Below are 22,679 nucleotides of genomic sequence, written 5' to 3'. Positions count from 1 at the left end.
TTTTTTAAAAATATTTTCATCAGTAGCTTCAGGAAGCAGTGCAGGAAATGAACTGAATGAGATGAAAATAAACCTACTGAGAGATCTAATGAGGGGTGGGAGGGGGGAGGGAAAGGTCTAGGCCAAGCATTGGTCACGGCAAATTGTAATCACAGTGTCCAGCTTTTCTTGGGTATTATCATTTTAATCTCCACATATACTGATTCACAAACACAAAAACCCTCATGAAATAGCTAAACCCTTCCCGATATGGCTAAAGCTTGGAGCTCTGTTTTATTTTCTTCCAAAGAGATGGCTTATATAAGATGCTCTCCCCCTAGAGAATCTCTGTTAATTATCCTTATCTTACACATATTAAAAATAGCAAAGTAATCCTTGTGTTAAGTGTTTGCATTCTCACTGAAATACGTACTTCTAACAAATCCCTAATTAATTGTAGGTTTGCTGGTTTAATGAGCAATAAAAGAACATAAATAAAGCCAGGCACTGCATCACCCAAGCATTAAAACCAGCTGCGGAGATTTTACACTCGGCGCATGGGTGAACTCAGCCCACAGGGAGAGTCTTGCCAGGCAGGTTACCTAATGAGCTTCCCCCAGTCCTTTCTGACAATACGAGACCCACGGAGCAAATGTTGTTTCGTAAAAGGGATTTTAAAGTGTGGCCTTTACAGAAGGCAGGAAGCAAGGATTTGAAAGAGAGCTGAACAGAGGAACGGCATCAATGGAACAGTGTTTTCTGCTGGTATAATGATAAGACTCCATCTTAGAGACCAATTGTCATACAGTTTTTGATGTAATCTCTATCCCCCACCTACCCCCAATCTGGGGTTTCCTCTCCACCTCTTTGGAATTGTACTTCTACATACATATCAACTTGATAATGGCCGTGTTTGCATGTCATGCTAAGCCAAACGATGTCTTAGAGCAAACATGTGGGCTCATGGGAAGGAGATCATAGCTGTTTTGCTCCTCTCCAGCCCCTTTAGCTCAGCCAAGATTTCCCACAATAGTTAATTCAAGTTGTGTGCATTCCCACTGGAGGCTGCCTTCGCACCAACCAGCAAATGCTGGCTACAAATACGATTGCTTGGAATACTTCCTAGCAGTGGTTCACCAAGCAGACCTGGCTGCTTTCAGTGTTTCACACATAATGCTAAATCATAGTTTGTCTGGCCTAACTATAGTTTGTTTGAATGTGTGAACCTAGCCCAGCAGACTCACTATAGTTTGTTTTCTGTCAACAAATGTCAGAGGTCCAGTCCCCGGCTTGATCACACAGTAAGCGTAGTTAATTAAAAAGGATGATTTCTTACTTTATTGTTTTTATTCATTTGTAGTGTTTTCTGTTTCGTATGTTATGTAACTCATGTACACTTGTTTATGTGAAACTTAATAAAGACTTTCTTAAAAAAGAAGAAGGATGATTTATTGTCAAAACAAACGGAGCTCCTGAAGGCTCTAACAGAGCCTCCGACATCATCAATCAAGATGACCCTTCTGAAGACCCCTTCCAGATTCTACAGAAGATAGAGAACTACTATTGCCTTATGATGCTTGCTTTGTTTCCAGTCCAACAGCCCTCCCCTTAGCCGACTCGGAGAAGGGATTGGATCAGCTCCCCCCTCTTCCCTTTCTGACACACTACTTCCTTCTCTGTTCGCTCCTGTTTGAAACTCCCGAGAGCTTTGGCTGGGTTGCAGCCCACTTGTAGCCATTACCTTATCGGGAAATGATATACAATGAACTGAAAAAAATGTATAAAATAACCTTTTCATAACTCCTCTCCCCCAGCTTCTCTTTTAGGGATTCTAGGTGGTGAAATTCCAATGGTTCAGAAAAGACTATTTATGTATGCGACCACTGCTGCTTGGATGTTAATGGCCCAGAGATGGAAAGAAAACCAAGTCCCTACCAGAGAAGAATGGCAGATTAAGGTGATGGACTATGCCAAATTGGCAAAAATGACTGGAAGAATCAGGAACCAGGAAGATCAAAATTTTAATAAGGAATGGGGAAAATATATAATTTACCTTAAAAACCATTGTAAACAATTAAAATCGTTAGTAGGATTGGAATAACACTTGTAGTTCAATGTTGAATTTGGAGTATAATAGAGATTTAAAAGATTTGGGTTAATAGAAAAGATGCTGGAGGAAAAACTTAATATAAGGACCCCCAAAGGGGAGGAGGGAAGTTCAGGAGATTCTTTGGAATTCTCTTTTTATGTTGGTTGTTGGATAATTGACTGTAAATTTCTAAAACCCGAAAAACTATATATATATTTTTACAACACACACACACACAACTTTAACATAGTGGTCCTTCAAAAGCTATCTGATATTAAGTATCTATTCCTGGATTGTCTCATACATCCAGCAGTGGCTTACCATACAGTCTCAGGCAGAGATCTTCTACATCCCCTACTAACTGAAGATGCCAAGGATTGGACCTGACGCTTTCTGCATGCATGAATATAGGCATTTCCTGGACCACTGAAACTATATCACTAAGCTGGAGTGGGACTATTGTCCTTTGTTCTTTCTCTCTTTGCTATAGAGAGAGGGAGCCATGTTGCAGTGCTCCCTGTGTTTTTATATGTAAATAATGTAGATTAGCCAAAATGCTGAGTTGCTGAGGTCTGTCATACGCATGATGCGCAAACTCTGCGGATCCCTAAGTGTGCCGGTGTCGGTTAACATCGGTCGCTGTGATGTTCGGGCTGAAGAAAGCTTATGAAGCTCCCGAACGATCGACCAGGAGGGAGGGAACATGCCAGTCAGGCATGTGTCTCTGCCAGAGTCCTACTCGAGTGTAGGCTGAACTCCTGACAGAGGTTGTATGGCCATCTGTCATGGATGCTTTAGCTGAGATTCCTACATTGCAGGGGGGGTGGGACTAGATGACCCTTGGCCCCCTTCCCTTCTACAGTTCCATGATTCTTAAATGGTATGTCCATCTGGAAGCGACACAGTAATTGTGACCGACTGGTACTGAGCAGGAGAGAGAATATGATTGCTAGTATTAATGGGATCTTCAAGGACATGTAGACCTCCCCATGCTGCTGTAACCTAGTTATTGCATTGCTCCTCTATCCTTATCCACAGAGACTCGGGATCCTTTTGCTCCCGGCACCAATATTTCACATTTTTGCTCTTACTATGTGATCTGTCTCCAGTTGTCACATGATAATGTAAGCAGCCAGCACAGCCTGAGGTGTGGGTGATTTTTTTATAAAAAAGATGTAGGGCAGGAGACAGAATGGTGTGCAAGCCCAGCTCCCAGGCAGGAGACTGCAGCTGTGATGGAGTAAACCCAGAATTAGCAATCCCTTTGAAGTTATCTTTCTGCCTCTTCATTTCCCTAATTCTCTCCTTTATTCTCTCCTTGGCTGGGCAGCAGGGTTATTAATCAGAACAGCAATGCCCACTGTGTTCTTTTGAACTGTGTAATATTTCTCTCTTTTTTGACTTTGAGGAGGAGAGAGATGAAAAAAGCGAGGAAATTAATCTATTCATGAAACAAATATAATCCTCGTCTCCTGGGAATGAATATGTAAATCTGAAAAGGAAAGTACCAAATGACTGAATTTGCTCTAAAAAAAGAGATGCACTGCTGTGAATTTGGAGGACAAAAAGAAGAAGGGAAATCTGTAAGCATGCTCATATAAAAAGGAACAGTCAATAAATATTAGGCTAAAAAGTGATATATCAGAATCATATCATTCTCCTTTAGTTCTTCAGCCTTGTCTCCTGAGGTGCTGTGGGACTACAAAACCCATCATCCCCAGACAGCTTAACCAATGGTCAGGCATGATGGAGCCGTAGTTCAACAACATCTGGGGACAGAGAGGCTGAAGAGCAATGCCTTAGTATATAAATCATGACATTGCATGAACTTGATGGAAGGGAACTAGGAGATTCAATGGCTAACCTATCAGGTTCTGTTCACTCTTCCTGCCCCCCTCTCCCCGAAAAAATCCATAAAATAGCCATTCTCAACCTGGTGCCTTACATATGTTTTAGACCAACTCCTATCATTCCCAGCCAACATGGTCAATGTTCAAAGGTGGTAGGAATTACAGTCCAGTAACCTCTGAAAGGCTGAGCATGAGTTTGACCAAACTGCATGAGGCAGTGGAAGACAGGAGTGCCTGGCATGCTCTGGTCCATGGGGTCACGAAGAGTTGGACACAACTAAACAACAACAACCTCTGAAAGGCACCAGGTTAGGCCTGTCAGTGGTTCCCAGACTTATTTTGCCCCACTTGAAAATTGCTGAAGATCTTACCAGATCACTCAATGTTTTTTTCACCTGTTGCAGCAATTTAAATGCACTGTGTTAGATGCACTGTGTAAACTTATTTTTTTACACAAACACACTGCAGACCACAGCAAGCTGACAGCCTGCAACTTGGGGACTCCTAGTCTATGTGACACAAACTTTGCTCACATGTACCTTTTACACTTGCCTCAACTCTCATGGTAGCTTCAGCTTTATTTATTTTGTTACATTCTCAAAGCTCAAGATAGCTGCTCCCCGTTTTATTTTTACAACAACCTGGGAGGCAAGCTGGGCTCAGAGATAGCGACTGGCCCAGTGAGCTTCATAGCTGAGTAGAGATTTGAACCCAGGTCCTGGTCCAACACTCTAACTACCCACACCATGCCAGCTCTCATCTAATTCTTTCACTTATGCAAGCCTCCTCAGTTCTATTTTAATTTAAATACTTTTCATGTGGAAAAATACTGTGGCTACTCCCTTGCAGAGATTAAGAGACTATAGAGAAGAAGGGCAGATGAAGGGTTCTGCACTTCACTATAAAAAGATAATATTTGCCCACACACTGCCCCTTCTATCACCATTTAGTCCTGGAATATTCACAGTTGCGTTTTGGCACCAAATGCCAGTGTAAGATGCCTGCACCCACCACAATAGCTCCACCAACAGCCCACTGGAAAAATGCTACCACAAAAACACACCCGTAGAGATTAGCCGGAAAGTGGGTATTTGCAGAACAAGAGATTCCAACAAGGAAGGATACTCATAAAAAGGCTTAATGCAAATTTCACTGAAATAGGGGCAAGAGCGCAGAAGGAGACTCTCAATGCCACAATTCATTTTCAACAAAACTGTCAACATGCAGGGAGGTAGGAAGATCAGTCGTCCTTTTGCTTCCTTCTTATATTGACATTTCTGTGTTCTTTGCAACGTGGGCTCCCCATGGCAAGCTCCTCTCGGTTCATCACAAAGCGGCTTCACTCTCCTTTTCTAAGTCCACCATGAGGAGCTGCATGCTGGGTGACTGATGATCAAATTCCACCCCAGCTTCACCTCCCTGGCTCCTCCTTTCCCATCTGACTGTCCTCTGCCTGATCACCACTACTCATTGTCAGACCTTGGTGCCTGGCCCTGTGCCTGGCTTGCTGCTCAACAGAGGCTGTCAAAGCCCTCTGGCCAGAGGCTGTCACCTCTGTACGCACTGCTGATGTTATACAAAATTAGTTCTGCAAACAGCTATTCCTGAAAGCCCTTCCTCTAACAGCACCATCCTCTTGATGTACAGCACGGCGGAGCACATCCCATCTCTTAGGCAGCTAGACAAGAGTGAACAGATAGCGTACAAGCCAGTTGCGGAGTCTAAACTCTTTTAGTAGCAATGCTGATGAGACGGCATGTAAGTTGTCACACTCAATATCCTCCCACAAGAATACATGCAAAATAAAGCTTGTGGGAAGCACCCATGAATCATCACCGTTGAAAGACTTCCTTGTTATTCTCCTGAAAATTCAACCAATGTACAGGCCAATGCCATAGTAAGAGTAGAAATCCACATGGGTACACTCATATACAAACAGCTGGCATTCTCCTGGAAAATAGGGAGTCTTACCTGACACGCATTGTAAAGAAGCTGGTGCTCAAATTTCTTGATACCCAAGATGTTCTGGAACATCTCATACAGTTGTTCCTTGCTGAGAATCAGCTCTGAAGCAGCACTCGCGGTCATCCTGGCTTGGGCTTTGCGAGGATCCTCTTCACCGCGATAGATTGCATCGAATTTTGCCATCCAGGAACTCAGAACAGTCTCCTTGCTGAGGCCATCGATCTCGGGGAGACTTCGGACCCTCTTTTCAATATGTTTCTTGAAGACTTCCCGAGAGTCGTTGGCCGAGAAACCACCACTCTGAACCATTCTGGCAACACGGTCACTTTTCAGAAACACCTGCAAGTAAAACAATAGGATAAAATGAAATCTCAATTCCCCTCCTGGCTGTTTCAGAACATGCTGGCTGTGAAATGACTGGAAGCAAATCACATTAGGAAATACTGTCTAGTGGCTTATGCACTGGACAGTATGCACTAGACAGTAGTCAAGGAATATAGCATTGCACCCTGTGTTTAAAGCTAGACCCAATGAACTGGAATAGTAAGCCATGACTTTTTTTCAGGCGGGCACCATTGCCATTATGAAAGAACAAGGGAGAACAAGGAAGGTGTTCACTGTGAGTTCCGGCACCTCTTTCCCCTAGAAAAATAGCACTGTGTACACAGCATCTATACTTTGCAAACCTTTTCTTTTTTAAAAAAAAGAAACAAGAAAAAAGGACATATTTTTCTTCCCAAGCAGAACTTTGGCAGCCATGTAATGGAATGACATTTTAAGCTGAACACAGATTTTGATAAAAGTCACTACATAATCAGATTCAGGCTCTGCTATTCTCTTTCTCTCTCAGGGGCAATTCAAACATGACAAATGCCTGACAACGAAAGTCTTTCAGTGTAGGGGAAAGTGTGTAAATCACATATCTTGTCACTTATAAACTGCACATCCACCCATCCATTCATTTTGCTGTATGTGCCTGTGCTGGGAGACTGGCCCCTGTACCCATGTTCATTCAGCAAAAAAGTCAGACCATTGAACTACCCAATATTGTCAGGCAGCAATCTAAACCACACTTATCTGGAAGTAAAGTGCAGTAGGACTTTCTTCTGAGTAGACATTTTTAGGACTGTGAAGCAGCTCTTCTGGGTCTCGAGCAGAAATCTTATCATCACCGGCTACCTGAACTCTTTTAACTGGAGATGCCAGGGATTGAACCTGGGACCTTAAACCTGCAAAGCAGGTGATGCTGACCATCATATTGAGCCTTTGTCCCTCCCTCAGTGTCCTCACTGGAAAAGTGCACGCTTTGTGTGCCTTTGACTTAATTTATCCTGTGTTGACATCTGCCACAAAAATTGGACAGGAAGGACAGGGCACTAGAATGTGGATACATTATGGAAAACCTGAAGTTTCAGGAGCTTTTTCAGAGAGCCAGTGTGGTGTAGTGGTTAAGAGAGGTAGACTCGTAATCTGGTGAACCGGGTTTGCTTCCCCGCTCCTCCACATGCAGCTGCTGGGTGACCTTGGGCTAGTCACACTTCTCTGAAGTCTCCCAGCCTTACTCACCTCACAGAGTGTTTGTTGTGGGGGAGGAAGGGAAAAGAAGACTGCTGGCCGCTTTGAGACTCCCTAGGGTAGTGATAAAGCAGGATATCAAATCCAAACTTTTCTTCTTTATTCATTTATTTTCAGATTATTTTTACTTCACATTTCTTATACAGGGAATCGAAAGGTCTTACACTGGACAACAAACATGCTGGAAACAAGTCATTTCTGCTCAAAACATAAACTAGTTTTATACGGAAGTGGCTCCTGAGTCACTATGCTTCTTCCCAGCAGGTGGGTTGATGTCCCTTACCAGGAGGGAGTGGGGCAGGGGCAAGGTGCTTGGGAGGAAAGCATGGTGCAAATGCTCTGGCAGAAGTGACAGTTTGGCTCCGACAATGTGTTTCCACCACACCAGACTCCCTGCTGCCATGTCCCTTCCCCTCCCAGGAAACCATGGCAACTCACATGCTAGGGTAGTGGTTCTGCCCACCCAGAAAACCACTTCTGGTTTTATATCAAAGTAGTTTCTTTTGGAATTCATGTTTTGGCTCAAAGTAAACATGTTCTTTCTTATTTCGGGTCTTAAACTACCGCATAATATTCAGAATGTCATAGCTCTTGGGTTCTGTGATTAGGTACCAAATATGTACTCTGTTGGGAGCCGCCCAGAGTGGCTGGGGAAACCCTGCCAGATGGGCAGGGTATAAATATTATTATTATTATTATTATTATTATTATTATTATTATTATTATTATTATTATTATCTTCATCATCTTCATCTCCAGGTTTTGACTGCTCGGGTTAGGTGCTTGGGATCAATTCTTTCTTCTTCTACTGCAATTTTCTTTCACCTTTTGGAAAGCATTATGATGCAACCCACCAACATTAATGCTACATTTCTGTTCATTTCTATGGGACTTTTTCAGTTTCCCTTTTTTGCCACCCTTGCCAATAGTCTGCAAGGCATGAAAGTGAATTGGCTATCATACCACAGTGGTTTAATAATATGCCACCTGCTTCATTCCTGCAATGAAGGAATCACAACTAAAGAATCCCTGACAGATGGCCAGAGGCTGGGATTCCTTTATTAGTTGTGATTCCTGTATTGTAGGAGGTTGGACTAGATTGGTTCTTGGGATCCCTTCCAACTATACAATTCTATCATTCTAGAACATGACCCCCACTCCTTAATATCTATTTTTTCCCTTTCTGGGGTCCTGCTTTTCTGAACTTCTGTTTACCCAAACAGTTTCAAGAACTAGGCCATTTCAATAAACGAAATTATTCTGTGTCCTCATGCCTTGTAGCTTGACAGAAACAACAGAATGTCTCAGAATGTCTTGTAAGGAGAACATATTACCTAAGCAATTGACCTAACGCCATTATCAGACAAACCGGGATGAGAAAATCCACCTCTCACCTTCTCACATAACAACTTTCCAATACATTGTGGCCTGCTAGGAGCATTGTGGCCACACTTTAATTAAAGGAGAAGGAGATGCCAGTGAGTGACAGGATGCTATTTGAGAACCGGTCGCAGATCAAACCTTGTTGCTATGTAGAGTCGAGTGTAAGAAAAGCAATCTGTGCCTCACACTATTCTGAGGGTCTCTTTTCATCACTCTATGCAGACAGATGGAGTACAAAGCAGAGGTCAGACGCAGGGGATGAAAGCCATTTGACACTGTGACAGCCGCTCTGGGGAAGAACAGGGAAAGATGACATTTTTTCTTTCCCTAGGAGCCACCTGTCAACAGTGACCTCTTTCTGGCAAAGGTATGAAAAAAAGATGAAAAGATGAAAGAGAAATGTCCACCTCGAAGATAGAATCGTCCACGCAGGGAATAAAACATGACACATATCCTTTCTCTGAAAGCAGGACACCCCAGGGGGGTGGAGATGAAGTGGAAGGGCTGGAACTCCTGAAAGCTCACCATGAAGGACCACCAGCCAGTCTTCAAAAAAGTCCAAAAGGATTAGTAGTCTAAAGGGCGTTGGTTTTGTTTTTGTTTTACTAGCCTGCTAAGAGGCTAATAGAGAGGAATCCCTCTGTTATTCAGGATACTAGCCTCTTAGCAGGCTAGTTACAATATAGGAATAAAAACCCTCTTATCAAACAGAATGATGAGGAATGGGAACCAAGCCAATGGGCAAAGGAGGAATGGAGAGATCCGTCCCTCCTCGGCCAGCCTCCTCATTCACCGGCCTGGAATCCTATGGTTACCAGCAGATGACTTGTTAAATGCAAGGTTAGACTGTTGGTTTTTCTATTAGCACATGTGTTCACTTGTGAAACATGAGCATCATTTGGCTGCCTTGCAGGGAACCAGGCAGAGGGCCTTCTCGGTAGTGGCACCTGCCCTGTGGGACGCCCTCCCACCAGATGTCAAAGAGAACAGCAACTACCAGACTTTTAGAAGACATCTGAAGGCAGCCCTGTTTAGAGAAGATTTTATTGTTTAATAGAGTATTGTATTTTAATATTCTGTTGGAAGCCGCCCAGAGTGGCTGGGGAAATCCAGCCAGATGGGCAGGGTATAAATAATAAATTATTATTATATATTATTATTGCACAGCTCCAGCGGCCCACTTCTGCAGATCCAGCGGCCAGTTTTAGAATCTGGTGAAAGAATCCAGGTTCTGTAGTAACTCAGATGTGTTTGTAAGTTGGATATGCAGCTCATCTGAGTATGCTTGCACCCACCCCTTTGAGCCACCATTTTGCACTGGGCTCTCCCCCAAAGCTACCATTTTGTTCCTGGCTCCGTCTGGTGTCCCTCACAAGCTTGAAGCATTCCCTGCTTGCTCTGCTGAGACTCTTGAAAAGACAGCAAATGTCTCCAGTGCTTTCTCCTGCAAAGGGAGCCAGAGCTAATTCTGGAGCTTCTAGCCACTTGCAGCAGTGGGGGGACTCAAAAAGTATTGAAGATAACTTGTGCTTCCACAACAAGCATGGACAAAAACATAAGAACATCCTGTTCTCACAATGGCAAACCAGATGTCCATGGAAAACCCACAAGTAGGACCTATGGGCAACAGTGTTCTCCCCACTTGTGATTCTCAGCATTCCAAAGCATAGGAGAGGCAGGACACAGCCATTATGGCCCAATTCTGCTCTGCCTCACAGTTTACTCAGTTTTCAGAGCTTTTTACAACTGAGATGCCCTTCCATTTAGATCAGCGAATCTAAAACAAAGCAGGTGCATAAGAGAAGAAGAGAGGCAAAGCAGGGTGCCCGTGAGATGATCTTATTTCGAATAAAAGAAAGAAAAGGGAAAATGGGTCAAGGCGATAATGGTGTCCCGTTAGAAACAAGAAGGCATTTCTCTCAATTTGACATAACAGGGAGGGCTGCTGGCAGCCTGGAAGGCGTAAAGCATTGCTTTCTTAATGGCGTCAAGGATGGAATGAATGCAGTACACTGTGAAGAAGCTAGGCCGGCAGAGGGATGTATCTGCAAATGTTCAATAATTAAGGGACTGAAGGATGACCCGAGGACACAGCAGTTTTCTGCATTGAGTATCTTGAGCTTGGAAAAGCACTAAAAGCTTATAATGCTCTCCACGTGCATTGGAGGAAGAGACACTTCCATAAAAAAGGAGAACAGACTGCACGAGTACAAAAGGAAGAAAGGAAGTGTGAGGATTCTCACTCTAGCCTTGCAAACTTGAAGCAGAAGAATGTTTCAAGTCCCCTCCTGACACTCTGAGCAAGATGGCATCTTTCATATTTCCTGGAGAAGGAGATGGAAGTGGGTTGGGAGTGACTTTGCTATCAGGCTTTGAAGGAGCATCTTGATCCAGCCTGCTCTTCATGAGCAAGGAGGCACACATGCAAAAAAACCCCCACCATCACCAGCAGCAGGAATATGCAAGAATCAAATCATGTTAAGGGTACCAATTGGTTGTGCTGGTTACTGCTTGAAGAAAACAACCATCACCACATGCAGGAAGGACCAGGAAGGACCAGATGTCTTGGAGAGCTACTGCCAGTCAGTGCAGATAATACAGAATTAGATGGACCAGTGGTGTGACTCCATTTAATGAACCTTCCTATTATTGCTAGCAGTCTATAACTTTTCTAAATAAACAAATACTAGTCCAGATGGTTCAATGGTCCAGTTCCATAAGAAGCAACATCCTATGTTCCTAAGTGCTTTTACAGCAGCAGATACTCACTAACTCTAGCATTTGGTTTGCTGTGTATGTAGAAATTCTAGTTAGGAAAACATGAAATCTGCAAAGTTGGCCCCCTGACACATAAAGGGAGCTTGCATGTAAAATATGAAAGCAAATGTTAATGCATATGGATGTTGTATACCCAAAATATGGTGTTTTCCTTCCCTGATTATTATTCATCCATGTGAACTGAACTCAACGAGTGTATAGAGATGTCAAGTGAGCTATCTGACAACTTGTAAACAGTTATAGATGCCGTGATGATCGGTCGCAGAGATTAATTAGTACGCAGAAGACTTATTTCTAAAAAACCTAATTAACTGCCAAAATATTGATTCTTTTAACAAAGATATTATATAATTGGAAAATAGCACTCCCTAATTGAAATTTATGACCTCTGGAATGAGAAAAATGACACAAAATAATCTAATGACTGAATACTGTAGGATAAGTACTCCCTCAGTTCCGCATTAGTCTTTTTATAACCTTCCCAATTGTTTGTTGCTTAGAAAACACCCCCCCCCAAAAAAAACAAGCCCCTGAGGCAGTGTAAATTTACTCAGATGAATTGTTAGTTAATATTTCTGTGCACTATAATACGCCACAATCCTCCAAATTCATTCTCTGGGTCAGCCCACTGAAAGCTATTCCAAAATAAGTGGTGTGAGGACATGAGCCTTTAGGCAGGCAGGCACACACACACACACACACACACACACACACACACTTGTCATAAAGAGTTTGGTGAGTAAGAAGTGTTCTGCTGAATCAGACCAAAGACCCACCTTGTCCCGCATCTCGTTTCCCACAGGAGCTAATCAGATGCCTCTTGGAAGCTTAAAAGAATGGCCTAAAGGCAATAACCCTTCCCAACTGTTGCCTCTCAGCAACTGATTTTCAGAGCTACGTTACCTCTGAACATAGAAACAGTACATAGATCTACACTGCCTTGGAATGTAGAAACAGAACACAGAGACACACTGCTTCTGACCAGAAAGATTCCATATAGGCATCGTTGTATGGGGAAGTTTTCGATGTTTGGTTATGTTTTTTATTTTCTGTTGGAAGCCGTCCAGAGTGGCTGAGGCAACCCAGTCAGATGGTTGGGGTATAAGTAATAAATTATCATCATCATCAACAACAACGATAGTTCTTAAAAACATATCCTCCGTGAGTTTGTCAAATCCCATCTTAAAGCCATCTAAACTCTTCTTTCCCAAAGTTAGGAAAAAAGAAACACGCTGCTGCAGAGGTTCTCAAACGTTTTTCTTTCTTTCATGGACAATCTGAAAATTGCTGGGTTTTGAAGCAGACCACTTAATAAACCCCTTTCCTGCCATGCCAGAATTGTCAAAACCAGTGTCCTTAGGCTAGGCCTCTTAGAAGGACCCAATTAACTGGTGCTTCTCCTTTTTAATAATAGAAAAAAATCAATAGACGGCTTCAGCACCGTGTTGTGAAAAGCGCAGGCCCTAGGCCAGGTCTTAATATTTCTGTGCGCTATAATATGCCATAATCCTCCAAATTCATTCTCTGGGTCAGCCCACTGAAAGCCCTGGTCAAAACAGCTTGAGTCTCCACTGTTAGACAAAAATAAATCAAGTGCAGGGCCAAGTATGGGTTCCATGACCTTTTCAGGAGATGACATCAACAGAACTCACAGACTGCAGTTTAGCTGCCTCTGAGCAGCTGCAGTTGTTAGGAACAGGTTGAACCCGGTTTGACTCCTGCTCCATCTGACTGGCTGCCGCATCTCAGGCAGAGGCCTCACATCCCTGGTTACCTGCTCCCTACATCCATGCCGTAATGATTTATGCTACCTGAGCTGCAGAAATTGTAATCGTGCTATTTACACAAACTGCAATAATTTCATGGAAGACAACAGGCCCAATCCGCCTTCTATTAGTTGCTACAAACTCCCATTGAAAGTAATGGGACTTGTTAGTTGAGACTCACTTTGGTTCCTGGTGGCCCACAGTCACAACAAACCCTGATCTGGTTTGGGATCTCAGGGTGACATGATGAAAGAACAGGGTACAGTTTACTAACAAACTGAGGCATAAAGCCTGGAATCTGCTTTGAGCATGGTGAAAGGTGATGGCATTTACAGAGCCGGACAAAGTTGCCTAGTACAGTGGTACCTCGGGTTGAGTACTTAATTTGTTCCGGAGGTCCGTTCTTAACCTGAAATTGTTCTTAACCTGAAGCACCACTTTAGCTAATGGGGCCTCCTGCTGCCACTGCGCCACCGGAGCACGATTTCTGTTCTCATCCTGAAGCAAAGTTCTTAACCTGAAGCACGATTTCTGGGTTAGCGGAGTCTGTAACCTGAAGCGTATGTAACCTGAAGCGTATGTAACCTGAGGTACCACTGTACTTGTAGAAAACAATTTGTGGAAATATATAGTTTAGGGACATGTTTGGACCCACAGTTTGCCTTCTCCAATCCAGTGCCCACCAGAGGTTTTGGACTACTTCTTGCATCAGCCCCATCCAGAATGGGTGATGGGGGCTCTACTCCAAAACATCTGGTAGGTACCAGGTTGGGAACGCTGGACGAGTCAACTGTCTGCTTCAAAGCGGGATTAAAAACACAAAGTTGTTTTAGTTTTAATATTAGATTAACATTTATTGGAAAACGTTTCAACAAATTCTGTCTCTTTACTTGTGTGCAACTATGAATAATTCCTGTTGCTGGAGATTAAGTTGTTCTATGCACTCTGGAGGCCAGAGACCTATCTTCACACCTGTGTCCCTGGGCCTATATCATGGCAGCAGCACAGGCTCCTTCTGTCTCTGGGATGTACTGTATGTGTACCAATTATGAGGATGCCTGTTCCTTCATCCTGCTGCTCACCTGCTGCCACACCCTAACTGCTCTTCCCACCTGTGCAAAAGAAATACAAGCAGGAAGAAAGAACTCTGGGACTTTAGTTCCTGAGAGAGCAGGTCATATGGCGAGAAGCCCTATTGAGTTGTTTGTCCCTTTTCACAATGTTAATCGCATTGCGGAAATAGGACACTCTGTGAGTTGGAGGGTGACGTAGTGGGGAGGCTGCTCCACACACACACACACACACACACACACACACATAGCAAACCAATGTGAAAGTATGACAACCTAAATTTAGGACTGGAAAAAGGAAAAACTGAATGAAATGGAAACGGACAGATTCCTCCACCCCAGCCTCGGATTGGTCCATTCTGTGCACATGGGGACAGCTTCTCCCCCTTTAGAACCTGAGAACTGGAATTGCCACTCTAGTGTTCTTACCTCATAATAGCTCTGGACGGCATTCATGAAAGCTTCATCTGCTACAATCTGAGTTTCTCCATTGAGGAAGGCTTGGAAGCGATCCTTGACGGTTTGGAGCTGCTGTTTACTTATCTGAAAAACCAATTAAAATGCAAAATGTTATTTATATAGAAATGTCATTAAGATCAGCAAAGAGGTAGAGTAGCTTAAACACACCATCAGTTGTTATTATTATTATTATTGTTATTTATAAAAGGAGACAAATTGAATTCTGTTATATGGAAAAGTATGCAAATAAACCACATTTGTGTATATTGTACTGTGTAATTTGTACTGCTTCCCCTAACCATTAGGAAAGAATAAAGAGACTATGAATGGCTGTGAAGTCCTACCCCACTGAACATGGGAAATTCAGCCTTCTCCAACAATGGAAGTATAACATAGCCATTGTGACTACTATTCATTTATAGTCTTATCCTCTGATGAAGTCGACCAACCTTCTTTTAAATCCACCCAAGTTGGTGGTCATCAATACATATTGTGGGAGAGAATTATATAGCTGAACTATGAGCTGTGTGAAAAAGAACTTTCTCTTGTATGAATCTTTCCATCTTCCCCTTCATTGGATGGCCATGGATACTAACATCATGAGAGAGGGATATGGATGGGGAAGAAAGTTGATTGAGTCAAAGCCACCTGATCCACACTTATCTTGATCCCACAGGCCTCTATTTATGCCCTTATGTTTGTCTTAAGGTGATGGCAAGATGACGGGGAGGTGTTGTGTGGGGAGACAGGGAGTGAGGAAATGAACAAGGAACCACGGCGGAGCTTAAAAATTATGAGAGTAAAACTACAAAACACAATGCAATATGCCTCAAAATGCTTTGTGGTTAATTGGCATGCAAACAACATTTTAATTTGTATCATTTTATTTAAAACATCCCTGTGCAGTTTTATGTTCCAGAACAACCACATTTTTTTTAGGGGGGGGGGGACCCAACATTTCCCAATGACAACAAATAATTTTTTTCTTTGTGGCTCCATTTTAATAGGAGTTTGGTTAGACTGTTTTGAAAATGAATGATGTTGGCTGACATTTCTGGAGACTTTTTGCACATGCATTAAGTACTTTACTATGAGAAATAAAGCTTGGAATTTTACAATCTGTAGCATTGTTTGTTTACTGAAAGAATATACAATTTTAGCTGTACTGGAGTAAACCAGCAATGCACCCTTGCATCCTGTATGTGTCTCTAGTAAACCTTAATGTGATTATTTTATAGATTGCAGAACAGCAGGCGCTTATTGATCTCCCCCACCCCCTGTTTCAACAGCAACCATGGCTGCTGAGAGGAGAAGTCAATTCCTAAGAGGAAATTAAATTGCTTTAATATTCCATTTAGCTTTTGCAGTGCCGCAATAACAGATGACTGGCAACAGCTCCCTGTCTGTTACAAGTCTACATAAACAAGGGTATATATTTGCATTCAATCATATGGGTAAAAAGAGAGAGAAGGAAATCAAACACACATTTCGTGATTTTTACCATGTGTGTACCCATGTTTGAATGCTTTCAATCACGGCTCCTCTGATTGGGTAATTGTGATCCTACTGCCTACAGAAAAATATTCTGGGCAATATTCTGGGCAAGGGTTACACCTTTGCCAAAGTTGTGCACTCATGTGTTCCTTTAGTCCTGCAGGTGTCTTCTATCTGTTTCTGCTTTTATGTAGTCGCCTAGTGCCAGTTAAGAGGTCCTTTCTTCTGCTCCCATTCTCAGATGGATTCCCTTGGTTGTTCCTAAATAACTAATCTGACCATCAACTCAGCTATACAGCTGCAAATAAAACGTTTTAAATGTACTGTGAAGTGCAATGTACAAATGTGACACTAAATGGCAACAGTGAGCTATGCAAAATTCAATGCATTTTTCAAAATGTTTTTAAGAGTATTTTCACAGCATTTTTTAAAATAAAAAAATTATGTGTGTAGATTCCACCCATGTTGTGAGCCTGCCAGCCTTGCTCTATGGATCAGGTTCTGAATGGGCAGGAATCAGGTTCTGACCTCCTATGTGATGGCCCATAAGGCAAATCTTTCAGGGTGCCAGTTCACATCATCAGCCACACAACTCCTGCTATTCTTAAAACAGCTAAATGCCTGGCATGAGTGAAGTCAATTGCATGGGTCTTTCCTTCCAGATAACTGCACTGGAATTGCAACATGGAAAAGTGGCTTCATCATCGCCAAAAGCATGTGCGAATGGGACCAGAGAAGATTCCTAGATGAGCAGAACAGCCAACAAGTCAGCTCTGAAGTTCAGGCATGTGATTGCTCCCTTGGAAAATCAGCTTATGGGACAAATATTATATTTTTACTATGGTCCAGCTGGATATAGAGAATAAGGTTGTTTCTAGCACATGCACTTGATGGATTTTATGCCTAACATATATTTTTTTACTACAGCTAGAGGGCACATAGGTTGCTACATCTTCTGCATCCTTTTGAAACCCACTCCAGTACAAACACAACCAGCCACGCGGGAGTCGCTTGCCCATATTGCTACTCCTGGTTGGTTGGTGGTCAGGTAGGAAAGAACCATAGAACTGGCTCTCTCCTTACATCAACTTGTACAAGAACTTAAGAAGAATGTGCTGGATCAAGCCAGTGGCTGTCTAGTCCAGCTACCTGTTTTCACAGCTGTCAACCAGATGTCAATGGGAAGCCTGCGAACAGAACACGAGTGAATTTGGTGATAAAATTGTTGAGGGCAGAATCTAGCACCTTCAAATACACCCACTTTCCAAAGATGTAAGGAATCAGAGACTGTACACACACTAAAAGCAAACTGAGATTGTGTTACAGTCATATGCTCTAAATTTAAGGATCCAGGGTTATAAATATCTTCTCTAAGCTTCAATTCGATTTGCATCTGGGTACGTTGCTGCACAACAGCTGACTGCGAGGGTATATACATAAACTTGTTCTCTGAGATCATCACTCCTGCAAAGTATATTCAACTCAGATTTTGAAAGGCCCATGGCAGCACATTTCTCACTTAGTTACCTTCAATAATGTGTTTACAAATTGCATCAAAGCAAGGCAATGGAATACCTCCATCGCTGAAAAAATGTGGATGAAATCAATGCTATACATCAATGTCCTCTCTCTGCAGTTCTTTTTACAGGACTCTGGGTCAAGTCTAGCATTCAATGGTGCCCATGTGGCACTGTACAAGTTCAGTAGAGTTACTGATCACAAAAAAGATGCCAGCAAAGACATGAAAAATCACAATTGTAGATTTAACAGTATAATATAGTATTTGCATTTTATTGGTTCTTATAAGCTGCACTATTTTGCCACCAGGAATGCATATATAGTAATTAAATTATGTGTCAAGAAAACTAATTCCAGGTTAAATAATGCAGGCAGAATAATGTTCATATTTGGAACAACAGATTCCACTTGCAGAATCCAGCCTCTTTTGCAAAGCAAACAAGCAAGAATGAGCCATAGGATGGGTGGGCTGGACCTTTAAATGAGCAAACAAAGTAGAGTTCAGTGCTTTAAGAGGCATGGACCACAACTCACAAAGACTCTTATTGCTCATGGAGAGAGAAGAAACTCCCATTATTCCTTATCCCAAGCCCTTTCAGCAGAACATAAATGCAGCAAATGTACAAATTTTGGGGCAAATGATCACATTTCAGTTTCAAACATTGGGAATGCTCAGATCTAAAGGCGCATGCATTCCAAAATGTAAACAGACCACACACCTTTGGGTGGGCAAGAGTATATTTCGATCTACACACATATCCAAAACCTGCTTCCACTCCCACATTCACAAAATTGAGAAAAGCAGCCCTTTGAGCTTTAGTCATTTAACTGGAACAACAATAAGTTTGAACGGCTTAAACAGTCTCTGACTACATTACCAGTCTTTGCCTAGAATTGCCTAGAATTTGTGGCACGTGTATGATTTCAGGCAGGCTAATGGTGACAATAACAGATCCCCATTGTTTACTGATGTTTATTGGGTACTTAATAAGCAGTGAAGACCGAACTAATAGGTACACAGTTTCATGCTGAGGGTGGTGTAAATATTTTATTACTTTGCAGAAGCAGCAAATTCAGGAATAAGTAGGGCAAGTTAACAAGCATCTCTTTTCATGGTATGTGTTCCAAGCCAAAGGTGATTGATTGGTGGGTGTACAATAAATGTCAGAGTCAATTAGAATGGTCAATTAGAAACAGCAACACTGGCTACTGGTCTGCTCTGGGGACAATTCAAAGTGCTGGTGCTTACCTATAAAGCCTTCCACCATATGAACCAACCTGTACTTTATGCTCACCATCTGAGTGACTCCTCCAGATTCCCCCCTCCATACCTAAACTTAAGTGGGTGATGGAGACTGGACAAAGGACCTGCTCATTTGTGGATGCCACACATGGAACATCATCTCCAGGGAAGCTTGCCTAGTGCTAAAACTGTCATCCCGGTGCCTACTTAAAGGCATTTTCATTTTTCCAGACATTCCAGCACTTTGTGGGAAGGACCATAGCTCAGTGGCAGAGCATCTCTTGTGTATGTAGAAAGTCCCGGGTTCAAGTCCCCAGTATCTCCATGTAGGGTTGGGAGAGACTCCTGCCTGAAACCATGGAGAGTGGCTTCCACTGAAACATTGAAAACATTGAGCTAGATGGAACAAAGGTTTGAGTCAGGCTAGGGGCAGTTCCTGGTGCTCCTAACTGGTGAATGATGGTTCAACCACTCTGCCGAGTTTATGCTGTTGTTCTTTTTTATGGTGATGTAATTTGATATGGATTTATTTTTATTTATTTTTGTGTTATGACACCCTAACAGTATTACCGAATGGTGGCTACAAGTTATGAAAGCAAACACCATCATGAGGATACTTTTCTCTCATGGGCAACTCACTATATTCAGTTTAAGTTGGTTCAATAAAAATAAAATATCAATTTTAGCAGGAGCAAATTTAGCACAGCAGAAAAAGTGGAACTAATTTAAAAAAAAAAACCCAAAAAACAAACAAACCAAAAACCAGCAATGCAGGAAGCTCTTTTTATAAATCTTTGGATAATATATGTTAGAAGAGTCATTGGTCTGTAGGTGGCCAGATGGCCACTGAAGAGTACAAAGCAAAGTCCAACATCCTAATGCAGGAGTTGGGAACTGTAGGCCCAGAGACTAAATGCAGCCCTCCAGGTCTCTCTATCAGGCCACAGTTCTCACTAGGGAATTTGGAGAATATGGAGAAGGAAGTGGAAATTCCTGCAGTTTGCATGTGCATCAAGGACCAGGAATGAATATCAGTCAAGTGAATACAATTGGTATTTGGTCTTATTGTTCTTGTGGTTCTAAGTCTGCAAATGATACTTTTTTGCAATGTTTTCTTGACATTGAAATGAATGTAACACAAATAGTTACATAAATCAACTAACATACTATTTGGCGACAACTGAAGTGCTGCAGAACAGAAACAGCGCAGATTGTGACAAACACAAGTCAGAATTGAAATTGCTGCCTTCTTACATCCCTGCCTCTCACTGACCTTGCTTTGCACCCCAAGTGTTTTTGCCTGGCCTGACTATGAACTCTGTGAACTCTGGTATTGCCTCTTGCTTGTTTGAATGGAGAGCAAAAAAAGTGTGTAGAAAGCAGCCGGCTGTACACGCAGTAGGGAAAGCAAGAAAAAGGCACCAGTGACTAAACTTCCCATGGGAGTAGAGAATGCATGCACACCAGTGATTAGAAACAATCACCATGATCACCACAGCTCCATAATTACTTAAGGAGCCTAAGATAATCTCAGCTGCTAAAGATCAAACTGACACCCAATTTCTTCATAAGTGTATAACAAGCACATCCATTCTCCTCTTTACGTCAGTCGATAACCTTAATGAATCATAAAAATAATTACCACTTGTTGTCTAGCTGTGTATGCAGCTGCCCTTCCAATAATCTATTATTTGTTGTTGAGTGTGTGCATGCCTCTTTGCAAGGACTGCTTGATCGATGTATAGATTTTACCTCAAACCAACAAATGAAATTCTAACAAGGGGAGAAGGGGGAGAGTTATAGCCTGCTGCCTAAGATGCAAGGCAAGTTCGGGTTATATTCCCAATTGAATAAAATCTCTGGGGAAATAAGTCTCCATTTCTTCACTGGACACCCCCCCCCCCTACATAGTCTAAGCTCAGTGGGTGAGTGGAGAATGGGGCCATACCACTTGCATCCAATTCCTGTCGCTTGACTCTTTCACCCCTACTACACACTGGATGGGTGGCTTCTGCAGTGGGGAACCTTCTCCAGATGTGCCATTGGGATTCTAAATCAATAAAGGGAGCCTATACAAGTAGAACTGAGACTCCAATACTTTGGCCACCTCATGAGAAGAGAAGACTTCCTGGAAAAGACCCTGATGTTGGGAAAGATGGAGGGCACAAGGAGAAGGAGAAGGGGACGACAGAGGGCGAGATGGTTGGATAGTGTTCTCGAAGCTACCAGCATGTGTTTGACCAAACTGCGGGAGGCAGTGGAAGACAGGAGTGCCTGGTGTGCTCTGGTCCATGGGGTCACAAAGAGTCGGACATGACTAAACAACTAAACAACATACTAGTGGAACAGAAATTAACCCTTCAAAATGTGGAGGGCAATGGAACCAATCCACAGTAACATGGGGCCAACAAATGCATTCCTGCTCTTCATGCAATTCTAATCACATGGGGAGGAGGGTAGATACATAGACATGCCCTATGTGCATTTAAATTTCCAGCTCCTTTTGTTTCATGTCCTCCATGGCCCTTGACCCCCAGGGAAATCTATGACCTTCCAGATGTTGTTGGACTACAACCCCTGTCATCCCCCAACCACTGGCCATGTTGTTTGATGGGAGTTGGAGTCCAACAATATGTGGAGGGCCACAGCTTCCTCAGCCCTGACCTGATTGCTTCACGTAGAGAAATGACAATGTCAAAGTGGTAAAACCAGTGGACAACATGCTAAACTGAGATAACGGAGACCAGGAAGCACTGGAAAAGAAAGCAGCAATCTGCCCCTCTCTAAGCAGGGCTCCTATGTTTCAATGATCTGTGTATGAAGTAGAAAACCAGGACTTTTCTTTGCCATGGAGTTGAGGAAAGTTTTGCCCGAGGAGATTCTGCTTTTCATACCAATGTTAAATTCACCCGAGTCTTGCAAGGAGAAAGAGAAAAAGTCGGCAGTCCTACTAGGTAGCCTTCCTTGGATGACTTTAGTGTGACATAGCTCCTTTAGCAGATTTACAGTTTAGTGTTGTCAGCATATGATAAGCCCTTTCCAAGATCAGGGCCTCTTTCAACAGCCAAGGATAAGACGGTAACACCAACTACTTGAACTCTGTGTCTCAGAATAGTAGCAGCACTGAAGTGCTGGCAATACATCATGAACTAACTGTGTCAGGAAGAAAGGATTATCAGATATCCCTCCCCACGATTTCTCAGTATCTCCCAGTATTTGTGTCTTTCTATTTCAACTTGGCAAGTGTCAATGAGTCTTTATGAGAGCTGCTTGGCAACTTGTTTTGATCTACTCAAGTTTTTCCCTTCTAGACAAATTTCACGTCCATTACCAGAGAGGACACTCAGAGCTTTGAACTTCTTTTGCTGGCAGCTACAACCTGTGTTTTGAGGGAAAGCAGGCCTTGGCATGCTCAATTTGTCTTCCTATGTACAACTGCAAATGCAATTCTATAAAGAAACAAATGGATTTATGGTGTGTGTGTGTGTGTGTGAAAAATTCATTTTGAGG

At 42.6% G+C, this 22,679-nt stretch overlaps 1 protein-coding gene across 9 annotated transcripts in view; it reads right to left on the bottom strand.

Moving 5' to 3' along the window:
• The window catches only part of CADPS (calcium dependent secretion activator), a 352,734-nt gene that overhangs the window by 254,706 nt on the left and 75,349 nt on the right, over positions 1-22,679 (bottom strand). For all 9 annotated transcript variants that reach the window (XM_082209239.1, XM_082209246.1, XM_082209238.1 and 6 more), the window contains exons 2-3: positions 14,885-14,998; positions 5,890-6,222 (exon numbers count right to left, since the gene is read on the bottom strand). In XM_082209239.1, coding sequence (XP_082065365.1) covers positions 5,890-6,222; positions 14,885-14,998 — 447 coding nt within the window. The remainder of the gene's footprint in view (positions 1-5,889; positions 6,223-14,884; positions 14,999-22,679) is intronic.

This window comes from Podarcis vaucheri (assembly GCF_965113315.1).
Source record: "Podarcis vaucheri genome assembly, chromosome: 2".
Taxonomy (NCBI): domain Eukaryota; kingdom Metazoa; phylum Chordata; class Lepidosauria; order Squamata; family Lacertidae; genus Podarcis; species Podarcis vaucheri.
The sequence above is the reverse complement of the archived record's forward strand: the minus strand, read 5'-3'. Positions and strand labels throughout refer to the sequence as shown.